The sequence below is a fragment of the Engystomops pustulosus genome, chromosome 2, assembly GCF_040894005.1.
Source record: "Engystomops pustulosus chromosome 2, aEngPut4.maternal, whole genome shotgun sequence".
In the NCBI taxonomy this organism is placed as follows: domain Eukaryota; kingdom Metazoa; phylum Chordata; class Amphibia; order Anura; family Leptodactylidae; genus Engystomops; species Engystomops pustulosus.
In genome coordinates this window covers 168,916,091-168,929,986 of record NC_092412.1, presented here as the reverse complement: position 1 = coordinate 168,929,986, position 13,896 = coordinate 168,916,091, and the positions used below count along the sequence as shown (strand labels likewise).

Here is a 13,896-nt window from a genome sequence, read left to right as displayed (position 1 = left end):
TATGAGAACTGTCAACGTGTGGAATAGTCTGCCTCAGGCGCTGGTCACAGCAGTAACAGCAGAGAGCTTCAAGAAGGGTCTAGATGCCTTTTTACATTTAGATAGAATTGATGGTTAAACATATAGAATTGTTTCCCATAAATATCTTCCTCATCCAATCCCTCCCCTTCCTTGTTTGAACTTGATGGACATGTGTCTTTTTTCAACCGTATAAACTATAAAAAAAAATATATAAATTGTCTTATTCTTGAGACTTTTGTCATTTTTGCGACTTTTCACTGCGACTTTTGCTGACGTTTTCCAACTACGTCTTGGTCTGCCCCTTGTTTATTGTCAGGACTGGAAGTTTGTGGACCCTCTGGACCACCGCGGGAGATGGTACTAGCCGACCTGGGACCGAGTCTAAGTGGCAACCGGTCTTCACCAGAGCCTGCCGCAAAGCGGGATGGGCTTGCTGCGGCGGGATACCACCAGGTCATTCCACAGGTGCGACTAGCCCATGGTGGCTGCCAAGGTAGTAATACAGGAGACAGTCTATATCCGGGGTAAAAGCAGGAGAATAGCACAGGAAGGCACACTAGGAATCACGTCAGGAATCACAGGAGCTGGCACACGGATCAGGAACAAACTGGCACACAGAAACGCAGGAATAGACTGGCACACAGGAACGCAGGAATGGACTGGCACACAAACGCAGGAATCACAGGAACGTAGGAATAACAGGAGAGCTTTCTCTTCAGGGAAGATCTGGCAAGGGTCACAGGAAGAGGCAGGAATCTATATTAGGCCAGCGCCAATTATCAACGTTAAATCTTGGTGAGCCGGCGCGCATGCGCTCTAGGAGACGAGGACGCGTGCGCTGACCCGCGGGAGCAGTGGAGATCGCCACTGGAGCCAGGGGAGGTAAGCGGTGCCGGGCTCCAGGGGTACACAGAGAGCACCGGTGACATTTATCTTTATTTCCTAGATGTTCTATGCAACTTTTCACTTATGCATCACTTTTTTTTACTTATTTTTGCGACATTTTAGGCACAAATCTGCAATGTTTAAAAATTTGCACATTAACCAGTTTTTTTAAATTAAATTTCAATTAAATAATGATGATTTTTAATGTTCATTTATATTTATATCAGTTCTAGGGTGATTTGAATTTTTAGTTTTTTTTGTTTTATTTTTACACCTAAATAACATTGATGGTTATTGTATATAGAATTGTTTCCCCTAAATCCCTTCCTCATCCAATCCCTCCCGTTCCTTGGTTGAAATTGATGGACAAGTTTATTAGTATATTTTTTAATGGAAAAGAGTTTTATGGACCATAAAAACTATTACAAGGACATATCCTGAATCCAGGTGCAACATAGATTCATTAAATACTTTATAAGTTATGAATCAGATGGCAGATTTCCTTTAAAGGCTAGGTGCCATAGTTACACAGAAGATACAGCTGGTAGAAGTATGACCCTCTATACATTGATGTCTATACACTGCGGGGTATGCCCAAATAGGAACTTATGTATGGCAGTTGTAGAAGGGCTAATAGACACCCTATAACAGGAGCAGTTTGAAATTCTAAGGGTGTCTACCAGCTTCAAATACACCTTCACATAAAACACAGCAGTGCAGGTTTTACTTTTGAGGTTATTTTGGGGCAAGTAGATTCCCTATATAAAAAGCAAAATCACCTGAAAAGCAGCAATACTGCTTGCGGAAACGTCTGGAAGTTATTGTTTCGGTTTATTTGTGTTCCATCCACCATGGCAATTTTACCGAAAACCTGAAAAACAGATGATGATCATGAAGGTAAACTGTAGTGTATATTAAAGTGTGCCATTATCTCAGCATTATCACTTTTAAAGGAAAAATTGGTACTCAACTGAGTGGGTGTTTTGAGAACACACAAGAGTGTGGAAACACTATAACCATTTATAGCTTTATGCATAATTTATAGCTATCATATATGCTATCACTATTAAGAGACCAAATTGGAATCCATGGGAGATGGGGTGAGATTATAACTAGAGAGCCCTGAAACTACCATGAATGAAGCAACAGGACATAACACACCCGTTCTGGTGGTCCCAGTTGTTGGAAAATTGCAGATTATCCCATTTTTTTTTTAAATAACAATCAAACTTAAGCAAATCCCTTTATAACCGTCTTTGTCATCTCTATAATACCTCTATACATATCTCTCTGGATTGGAAGAGGGAAATCCAAGATGTTTTCTTGTGGTGGTATGTACCACTCTTTCTTTAAAAAAAAAATTAAGTGTTATTGGGCCTTCGGGTTCGGGGCCCATTCCCTCCCTACACAAAGATGTCCATCAGACAAGAAACGGGGACCAGGCCGAGGCCAAATAGCTTCAACTTAAAAAAAAAACTCAGATTTTTTCTGTAAATTAAATCAAATTAATTTATGGAGGAGATCTGCTGTGGACATTTAAGTAAAGGGCACCCTGCTGTGGACATTTCATTAATAAGGGGGCTCTGCTGTGAACATTTCATTCACTATACCCCATGCAATACAAAATTCTGCACTGAAGTGGGAAATTTATCATGCAGTGTCTGTGGAGTAGCCTAAGACAGTTCTGGGGGCGAAGGCTACTCCACAGCCACAGTAGCCACTACTTACACACCAGTACCCGCTCAGGCCTGTCTCTGGCATCAATTGAGCTCTACGCAAGTGCAGTAGCTCGCTGCTGGCTTACATCGCTTGCATAAAGCTCAAATGATGCCAGAGGTCGGGTCAGTAGTTGCTACTGGGGGGGTGTAGTAACCTTTTTTTGAAGAAGCTGTCTCAGTCTAATCCACGCCCCCAATAGCCTTAGAAATTAATTTGTATATCAACGCATTAAACTTTATTTCTACAGCAGCTGCATCCCAGAATTAGTGAAAAACTGGATGCAGCTGCTACCCGGACAGGGAATCTACCATGGGGAATCTCTCAAAAAGTAATTGCCCATGGTAGATTTCCTTTAGGTCCTAACATCGAGGCACATGTTGGTTTGGATGCTGGGAGGAACTTAATCGTGTGAACAGATCAGGGCCCATAGAACACTTAATCCTTGTATGACTGAATATTTTAGTTTGAAGAATAGATAATAAAATACATTCTTGTGCTTTTCTAAAGCACACTGAAAGTAAAAAATGGTAAGTAGTACTTACATATTTTAACACCTCCATTTCCCATTTTTTTCCCATTTTTTATAAAATTCAAAATAGCCTCATGCACAATGAGGTATGGAAGATTAAAGAGAAAAAAATTGAAGAGGAAATGACAATGTGTATGGGAATTAAAAGTCAGATCATAGGTGGATTTTGGATGTCTGAAAGATTTACCATACAGGTAAATAGGAGTAAAAAAAAAAAAAAAAGAAAAAAAGAAGTATAGTAAGCTGTGGTTAACAGAAAATAATTACTGGGAGTGGGGGGGGGGCATAGGGAAATCAGAAAGAGTGGTAAATATCAGAGTTTTCTGTTTCAAGGTAGCGGTAAAACTGGTTATTAATAGAGATGAGCGAGCACTAAAATGCTCGGGTACTCGTTATTCGAGACGAACTTTTCCCGATGCTCGAGTGCTCGTCTCGAATAACGAGCCCCATTGAAGTCAATGGGAGACTCGAGCATTTTTCAAGGGGACCAAGGCTCTGCACAGGGAAGCTTGGCCAAACACTTGGGAACCTCAGAAAAGGATGGAAACACCACGGAAATGGACAGGAAACAGCAGGGGCAGCATGCATGGATGCCTCTGAGGCTGCTTAATCGCACCATTATGCCAAAATTATGGGCAACAGCATGGCCATGACAGAGTGACCGAATGAGGCTAGATAGCATCTAAAACATGCAATAATTGACCCTGACACTATAGGGGACGGCATGCAGAGGCAGCGGCAGCAGTGGCAGGCTAGAGAGTCTCATGGCGACATACCCTAAATGGACTCAGGTTTCACCAAAGGAGGTGAAATGATTTCCTATGTGAACAAAAGGTTGAAGGTATATTTAGTCGATAACACAGCATGGTGGCGACATAGTGACCAAGTTCCATAACGTATCTGGTGAAACACCCGAAAAATGAGCCTGACACAGCTCTTTTGATAAGGGGACGACATGTGGAGGCAGCCATGGAGACAACTTCCATGATTAAGAGCGACAGTATGGGGCATTCATATTGCGCTGCTATGATTGCAACTTCAGGTCTCCAGCATGGCGGCGACAGATGGGCCGCATTCCACTATGTATCTGGTGAAACACCTGAAAATTCTGCCTGACACAGCTCGTTTGATAAGGGGACGATGTATGGAGGCAGTGAACTAGTAGTAGATTAAAGGTGCTGCAGTTAAAACTATGTTAGTTGGATCTTGAGATGGAGCTGGCGCTCCGCAGCCAGGCGAGCTTTCGCCAATCCAAGCCCCTGTCTCTAGGCTACTTCCCAAACAGCACTTCTAAGAACCTTTTGTATAAGATCAAGTGTAGTAGCGTTCTTATAAGTTTAGGATATGGCGGGTGAGGGGAATGTAAACAGATGCGCAAGAAGCGCTGAAATAATATTGGTAAATGATAAAAGTTTGCCAGTATATTTTGTGGATTACACAGCAGGGTGGCGACAAAGTTAACAAGTTTGTTGTGGAAGCCATGAAAACAACCCAAAATTCTGCCTGACACAGCTCGTTTGATAAGGGGACCATGTATGCCTACAGTTCATGCCAGTCGCTGCACTGTCTGCCAGTCTCCTTTCGAATACAGTTTAAAATAATAACCCTCATCCATAAAGCTTTGTATAATGCTGCACCCCCCTACCTCTCCTCTCTTATCTCAGTCTATCGCCCAACCCGTGCTCTTAGATCCGCCAGTGATCTTAGATTAACCTCTACCCTAGTGCGGACCTCCCACTCGCGTCTCCAAGACTTCTCTAGAGCTGCACCAATTCTATGGAATGCTCTGCCCCGGACTATCAGACTAATACCTAACCTCCAAAGTTTCAAATGTGCTCTTAAAACCCATTTCTTTAGGCAAGCCTATAACACTCATTAACTGCATGAAGTTTTAACTCTTCTACTAACCCGTCCTGTGTCGTCCTCCCATCTGTTATCCAGCAACCAACAGGCACCAGACTTCTCTGCAGTCCCATTCACCCTGGACCTGGTATATAAGATGAAGGCTGAGTGGTTCAAGCGACAGCAATTCCATTTATTATATTTTGTTCTATTCCCTAAGAAGAATGGCTTGACCATTAATTATTCTTTTACCTCGTGTTACCCCATCATCTTCATAAACCGTAAGCTCTGGCGAGCAGGGACCTCACTCCTGTTGTTCCATACAAATGTTGTGCTCTGTTACATTACATTTGTATTTGTTTCCTATGATTTGTAAAGCGCTACGGAATATGATGGCGCTATATAAATAAATATTATTATTATTATTATTATGGAGGCAGTGAACTAGTAGTAGATTAAAGGTGCTGCAGTTAAACTATGTTAGTTGGATCTTGGGATGGAGCTGGCGCTCCGCTTCCAGGCGAGCTTTCGCCAATCCAAGCCCCTGTCTCTAGGCTACTCCCCAAACAGCACTTCTAAGAACCTTTTGTATAAGATCAAGTGTAGTAGCGTTCTTATAAGTTTGGGATATGGCGGGTGAGGGGAATGTAAACAGATGCGCAAGAAGCGCTGAAATAATATCGGTAAATGATAAAAGTTTGCCAGTATATTTTGTAGATTACACAGCAGGGTGGCGACAAAGTTAACAAGTTTGATGTGGAATGCCCTGTAATAGCTCTTGGGTGGTGTGCCTTTTATCGCCTAGGCTCAGCAGTTTGAGCACCGCCTGCTGTCGCTTAGCGACGGCACTGCTGCTGTGCCTAGAGCTACCGACTGATGGCGCCATGCCCACGGATGGTAATTCGGAGGAGGAGGAGGTGGAGGAGGGGTGGGAGGAGGTATAGTAGGCCTTTGAGACCTGGACCGAGGTAGGCCCCGCAATCCTCGGCGTCGGCAGTATATGACCAGCCCCAGGGTCAGACTCGGTCCCAGCCTCCACCAAGTTAAGTGTAGTAGCGTTCTTATAAGTTTGGGATATGGCGGGTGAGGGGAATGTAAACAGATGCGCAAGAAGTGCTGAAATAATATCCGTAAATGGTAAAAGTTTGGCAGTATATTTTGTGGATTACACAGAAGTGTAATCAACAGATGCGCAAGAAGCGCTGAAATAATATCGGTTAATCATAAAAGTTTGCCAGTATATTTTGTGGATAACACAGCAGGGTGGCGACAAAGTTAACAACTTTGATGTGGAATCCATGAAAACAACCCAAATTTCTGCCTGACACACCTCGTTTGATAAGGGGACGATGTATGGAGGCAGCTATATGGACGACTTTTGGAGGTAGCAATGGAGACAACGTGTGGAGGCTGCTATGGAGACAATTTAATTTGGATAGTGCCTGTATGTGGCAGTCCAAAAAAGTTTTCAAACCAGAGGAGCAGGTAGGTGGCCCTCCAGAAAAATTGAATAGATTGAGTGCCTGTATGTGGCAGTCCCAAAAATTGTTTAAAACAGAGGACCAGGTAGGTGGCCCTCCAAAAAAATGGAATGCATAAAGTACTATAGCTAGAGCCAGTGGGCCCTGTCAAAAAATAGCCAGTTTCCTCTGCTTTAGTGTACAAAGAGGAGGAGAAGGAGGAAAATGAGGAGGAGGAGTGCATAAATTATTCAGGTTGAGCTTCCTTCACCTGGTGGAGATTGGAAATTATGAGAAATCCAGGCTTTATTCATCTTAATAAGCGTCAGCCTGCCAGCGCTGTCAGTCGACAGGCGTGTACGCTTATCGGTGATGATGCCACCAGCTGCACTGAAAACCCGCTCGGACAACACGCTAGCGGCAGGGCAGGCAAGAACCTCCAAGGCGTACAGCGCCAGTTCGTGCCACATGTCCAGCTTTGAAACCCAGTAGTTGTAGGGAGCTGTGTGATCATTTAGGACGATGGTATGGTCAGCTACGTACTCCCTCACCATCTTTCTGTAAAGATCAGCCCTACTCTGCCGAGACTGGGGACAGGTGACAGTGTCTTGCTGGGGTGACATAAAGCTGGCAAAAGCCTTGTAAAGCGTACCCTTGCCAGTGCTGGACAAGCTACCAGCTTGCCTACTCTCCCTCGCTACTTGTCCCGCAGAACTACGCACTCTGCCGCTAGCGCTGTCAGAAGGGAAATACTGTTTCAGCTTGTGCACCAGGGCCTGCTGGTATTCATGCATTCTCACACTCCTTTCCTCTCCAGGGATGAGAGTGGAAAGATTTTGCTTGTACCGTGGGTCCAGGAGAGTGAATACCCAGTAATCGGTGCTGGAATAAATTCTTTGAACGCGAGGGTTACGGGATAGGCAGCCTAGCATGAAATCTGCCATATGCGCCAGAGTCCCAACTCTCAAGAATTCACTCCCCTCACTGGCCTGACTGTCCATCTCCTCCTCCTCCAACTCCTCCAACTCCTCTTCTTCTGCCCATACACGCTGAACAGTGAAGGTCTGAGCAATGCTCCCCTCTTGTGTCTCGCCAACATTCTCCTCCTCTTCCTCCTCATCCTCCTCCACCTCCTCCGATATGCGCTGAGAAACAGACCTGAGGGTGCTTTGGCTATCAACAAGGGAATCTTCTTCCCCCGTCTCTTGTGACGAGCGCAAAGCTTCCGACTTCATGCTGATCAGAGAGTTTTTCAACAGGCCAAGCAGCGGGATGGTGAGGCTGATGATGGCGGCATCGCCACTGACCATCTGTGTTGACTCCTCAAAGTTAGTCAGACATCCACGTCCACTCCTCATTGTAGACTTGAGGAAGCTGATTGACCTGACTACCAGTTCTGGTGGCAGTTGACATCTGGCAGTCTACAATCGCTCTGCGCTGCTGGTAAACTCTGGATAACATGGTTAATGTTGAATTCCACCTCGTGGGCACGTCGCACAACAGTCGGTGAGCGGGCAGTTGGAGGCGGCGCTGCGCTGCCCTGAGAGTGGCAGCATCTGTGCTGGACTTCCTGAAATGCGCACAGATGCGGCGCACCTTCGTGAGCAAATCAGACAGATTGGGGTATGTCTTGAGGAAACGCTGAACTATCAGATTTAACACATGGGCCAGGCATGTCACATGTGTCAGTCTGCCGAGTTGCAGAGCCGCCACCAGGTTACGGCCGTTGTCACACACAATCATGCCTGGCTTCAGGTTCAGCGGTGCCAGCCACAGATCAGTCTGCGCCGTGATGCCCTGTAATAGTTCTTGGGCGGTGTGCCTTTTATCGCCTAGGCTCAGCAGTTTGAGCACCGCCTGCTGTCGCTTAGCGACGGCACTGCTGCTGTGCCTAGAGCTAGCGACTGATGGCGCCATGCCCACGGATGGTAGTTCGGAGGAGGAGGTGGAGGAGGGGTGGGAGGAGGAGGAGGCATAGTAGGCCTGAAAGACCTGGACCGAGGTAGGCCCCGCAATCCTCGGCGTCGGCAGTACATGACCATCCCCAGGGTCAGACTCGGTCCCAGCCTCCACCAAGTTAACCCAATGTGCCGTCAGCGATATATAGTGGCCCTTCCCGGCAGCAATCGTCCACGTGTCCGTGGTCAGGTGGACCTTGTCAGAAACGGCGTTGGTCAGGGCACGGATGATGTTGTCTGACACGTGCTGGTGCAGGGCTGGGACGGCACATCGGGAAAAGTAGTGGCAGCTGGGGACCGAATACCGAGGGGAGGCCGCCGCCATGAGGTTGCGAAAGGCCTCGGTCTCTACTGGCCTATAGGGCAGCATCTCCAGGCTAAGCAATCTGGAGATGTGGACATTAAGGGCTTGGGCGTGCGGGTGGGTTGCACTATATTTCCGTTTCCGCTCCAGCGTCTGGGGTATGGAGAGCTGAACGCTGGTGGATGCTGTGGAGGATCGTGAAGGCGACGATGGGGTTTTTGTGCCAGGGTCCTGGGCAGGGGGCTGACTATCAGCTGACACAGGGGAAGGAGCAGTGGTGTGCACGGCCGGAGGTGAACGGGCTTGGTGCCACTGAGTGGGGTGTTTAGCATTCATATGCCTGCGCATACTGGTGGTAGTTAAGCTAGTAGTGGTGGAACCCCTGCTGATCCTGGTTTGGCAAAGGTTGCACACCACAGTCCGTCGGTCATCCGGTGTTTCCTTAAAGAACCTCCAGACTTCTGAAAATCTAGCCCTCGCCGCGGGAGCCCTCGCCACGGGAGCTTCACTACGTGACACATTTGGCGCTGATGCACCTGCTCTGGCCCTGCCTCTCCGTCTGGCCCCACCACTGCCTCTTCCAACCTGTTCTGGTCGAGGACTCTCCTCCGTCTCAGAAGCACTGTGTTCACCCGGCCTCTCAACCCAGCTTGGGTCTGTCACCTCATCATCCTCCGATCCCTCAGTCTGCTCCCCCCTCGGACTTCCTGCCCTGACAACAACTTCACCACTGTCTGACAACCGTGTCTCCTCATCGTCGGACACCTCTTTACACACTTCTTCCACTACGTCAAGATGGTCATCATCACCCACAGACTGCGACTGGTGGAAAACCTGGGCATCGGAAAATTGCTCAGCAGCAACCGGACAAGTGGTTTGTGACTGTGGGAAGGGTCCAGAAAACAGTTCCTCAGAGTATGCCGGTTCAAATACCAAATTTTCCTGGGAGGGGTCAGACTGGGGGGGAGGAGGCTGAGGTGCAGGAGCTGGAGGAGTGCCGATTTCGGTGACATGGGTGGACTGCGTGGAAGACTGACTGGTGGACAAATTGCTCGAAGCATTGTCGGCAATCCACGACATCACCTGTTCGCACTGTTCTGGCCTCAACAGTGCTCTACCACGAGTCCCAGTAACTTCAGACATGAACCTAGGGAGTGTAGCTCTGCGGCGTTCCCCTGCTCCCTCATCAGCAGGTGGTGTCTCACCCCGCCCAGGACCACGGCCTCTGACCCCTGCAGTAGTTGGACGCCCACGTCCCCGCCCTCGTCCTCTACCCCTAGCCCTCGGGTTAAACATTTTGAAAATGAAAGTTATAACTTTAATTTTTTTTTAACTTTTGTTTGTGTTTTTTTGTGTTTTTTAGTTTTTAAAACCAAACGATGCTATCCTATTGCTATGGCTATTTTCTAGCCAAGTATGAAAGCACACTGCTATGCCAGATGAGATGAGTTACGAAAAAATAAACGTAAAATAAAAAGTAAATGGCAGACTGTGCCTAATTGAAATCAAACCCCTAATAAATTTTCCCACTTCGGTCTTTGCGATGGATATGTGCGTCACTAAGCGCTAAACACAACGGTCGCAAGTCTCACTACAAATTCCTCACAATATGGTAGTAGATGCACTGCAGCAAGGACAGCCACCAGCAGATCAACCAGAAATAAAATATATATAACGCTATTGTAGGCCTAAGTAAGCCGTTTGGATTCTCCTATGGCTATTTTCTAGCCAAGTATGAAAGCACACTGCTATGCCAGATGAGATGACGCTGAGTTATGAAAAAATAAACGTAAAATAAAAAGTAAATGGCAGACTGTGCCTAATTGAAATCAAACCCCTAATAAATTTTCCCACTTCGGTCTTTGCGATGGATATGTGCGTCACTAAGCGCTAAACACAACGGTCGCAAGTCTCACTACAAATTCCTCACAATATGGTAGTAAATGCACTGCAGCAAGGACAGCCACCAGCAGATCAACCAGAAATAAAATATATATAACGCTATTGTAGGCCTAAGTAAGCCGTTTGGATTCTCCTATGGCTATTTTCTAGCCAAGTATGAAAGCACACTGCTATGCCAGATGAGATGACGCTGAGTTATGAAAAAATAAACGTAAAATAAAAAGTAAATGGCAGACTGTGCCTAATTGAAATCAAACCCCTAATAAATTTTCCCACTTCGGTCTTTGCGATGGATATGTGCGTCACTAAGCGCTAAACACAACGGTCGCAAGTCTCACTACAAATTCCTCACAATATGGTAGTAGATGCACTGTAACAAGAAAGTACAGCCACCAGCAGATCAACCAGAAATAAAATATATAACGCTATTGTAGGCCTAAGTAAGCCGTTTGGATTCTCCTATGGCTATTTTCTAGCCAAGCTGAAAAAAAAAAAAAGTATAACGTTATTGTAGCCCTAAGAAGGGCTGTTGGGTTCTTGTAGAATCACTCCTGCCTAACACTATTCTAATAGAACAGCCTAACGCTTTCCCTGACCAGCAGCAGCTCTCTCCCTAGCGGCATCCAGACACAGAATGATCCGAGCAGCGCAGGCAGGGGCTAGTCTATTCCAGGGTCACCTGATCTGGCCAGCCAACCACTGCTATCGACGTGTAAGGGTACCACGTCATGCTGGGTGGAGTGCAGAGTCTCCTGGCTTGTGATTGGCTCTGTTTCTGGCCGCCAAAAAGCAAAACGGCGGGAGATGCCATTTTCTCGAGCGGGCAAAGTATTCGTCCGAGCAACGAGCAGTTTCGAGTACGCTAATGCTCGAACGAGCATCAAGCTCGGACGAGTATGTTCGCTCATCTCTAGTTATTAACAGATATTAACCCCTTCCCGACGCGTTAGCATCTTACTTTTCAGCACTTGCTCCTTTTTTTGTCGCTTTTTTGGTTTTAAAAAAGAGGTGTTTTTTTTTTTAATAGTTTTTGCGCACACATTCCATCTTGTGAGTGCGCTGCGACAACCGAGCACTGATCAGTAGCATCTTACTGTTCAGCACTTGCTCCTTTTTTTGTCGCTTTTTTTGGTTGTAAAAAAAGGTGTTTTTTTTTTTAAATAATTTTTGCGCACACAATCCATCTTGTGAGTGCGCTGCGACAACTGAACGCTGATCAGTAGCATCTTACTGTTCAGCACTTGCTCCTTTTTTTGTTGCTTTTTTTGGTTGTGAAAAAGAGGTGTTTTTTTTTTATAATTTTTGCGCACACAATCCATCTTGTGAGAGCGCTGCGACAACCGAGCGCTGTTCAGTAGCATCTTACTGTTCAGCACTTTCTCCTTTTTTTTGTCGCTTTTTTTTGTTTAAATTTTTTTATTCCTGTAGTAAAAGTTCTAGTTACGGTTACAGTCTATTCTTTCATCGCCCCACACGTCTTGAAGCACAACATACACACCCCCTTAAATAAAGTTTACACCTGTTAAAAGCACAACATTTATACACACCCCCACCCCAATAAAAATGTCCAATACATCCCATAGATCTTTTTCAGCAATGGAGGCTTATGCCTTCCTTGCCGAGACTGATTCAGAAGGGGAGGATGCACCATTTCTTTATTTTTCATCCTCCTCCTCCTACTGCCCTTCCTCTTCCTCTGGTGATGAGGGGCCCTCAAGAAGGCGCCCAAGGACCAACACCAAGCATGTTTCCCAGCCCGCAAGTGATTCATCATGGAACCCACCCCCTAAAAATTATGTGCCCCAAATTCCTGAGTTCGTGGGCAGTAGAGATGAGCGAGCACTAAAATGCTCGGGTACTCGTTATTCAAGACGAACTTTTCCCGATGCTCGAGTGCTCGTCTCGAATAACGAGCCCCATTGAAGTCAATGGGAGACTCGAGCATTTTTCAAGGGGACCAAGGCTCTGCACAGGGTAGCTTGGCCAAACACCTGGGAACCTCAGAAAAGGATGGAAACACCACGGAAATGGACAGGAAACAGCAGGGGCAGCATGCATGGATGCCTCTGAGGCTGCTTAATCGTACCATTATGCTAAAATTATGGGCTGTTGCATGGCCATGACAGAGTGACCGAATGAGTCTAGATAGCATCTAAAACATGCAATAATTGACCCTGACACTATAGGGGACGGCATGCAGAGGCAGCGGCAGGCTAGAGAGTGTCATGGCGACATACCCTAAATGGACTCAGGCTTCACCAAAGGAGGTGAGCAAGAAGCGCTGAAATGATTTCCTATGTGAACAAAAGGTTGACGGTATATTTAGTTGATAACACAGCATGGTGGTGACATAGTGACCAAGTTCCATAACGTATCTGGTGAAACACCCGAAAAATGAGCCTGACACAGCTCTTTTGATAAGGGGACGACATATGGAGGCAGCCATGGAGACGACTTCCATGATTAAGAGCGTCAGTATGGGGCATTCATATTGCGCTGCTATGATTGCAACTTAAGGTCTCCAGCATGGCGGCGACAGATGGGCCGAGTTCCACTATGTATCTGGTGAAACACCTGAAAATGCTGCCTGACACAGCTCGTTTGATGTATGGAGGCAGTGAACTAGTAGTAGATTAAAGGTGCTGCGGTTAAAACTATGTTAGTTGGATCTTCGGATGGAGCTGGCGCTCCGCTGCCAGGCAAGCTTTCGCCTATCCAAGCCCCTGTCTCCCGGCTACTCCCCAAACAGCACTTCTAAGAACCTTTTGTATAAGATCAAGTGTAGTAGCGTTCTTATAAGTTTGGGATATGGCGGGTGAGGGGAATGTAAACAGATGCGCAAGAAGCGCTGAAATAATATCGGTAAATGATAAAAGTTTGCCAGTATATTTTGTGGATTACACAGCAGGGTGGCGACAAAGTTAACAAGTTTGATGTGGAAGCCATGAAAACAACCCAAAATTCTGCTTGACACAGCTCGTTTCATAAGGGGACCATGTATGGAGGCAGTGAACTAGTAGTAGATTAAAGGTGCTGCAGTTAAAACGATGTTAGTTGGATCTTGGGATGGAGCTGGCGCTCCGCTGCCAGGCGAGCTTTTGCCAATCCAAGCCCCTGTCTCTAGGCTACTCCCCAAACAGCACTTCTAAGAACCTTTTGTATAAGATCAAGTGTAGTAGCGTTCTTATAAGTTTGGGTTATGGCGGGTGAGGGGAATGTAAACAGATGCGCAAGAAGCGCTGAAATAATATCGGTAAATGATAAAAGTTTGCCAGT

General features: G+C 46.3%; 1 protein-coding gene across 2 annotated transcripts in view; it reads right to left on the bottom strand.

Annotated features, from left to right (window-relative positions):
- Window positions 1-13,896, bottom strand: part of CACNA1S (calcium voltage-gated channel subunit alpha1 S) — an 817,957-nt gene that overhangs the window by 181,159 nt on the left and 622,902 nt on the right. For both annotated transcript variants that reach the window (XM_072137243.1, XM_072137244.1), the window contains one exon: window positions 1,686-1,777. In XM_072137243.1, coding sequence (XP_071993344.1) covers window positions 1,686-1,777 — 92 coding nt within the window. The remainder of the gene's footprint in view (window positions 1-1,685; window positions 1,778-13,896) is intronic.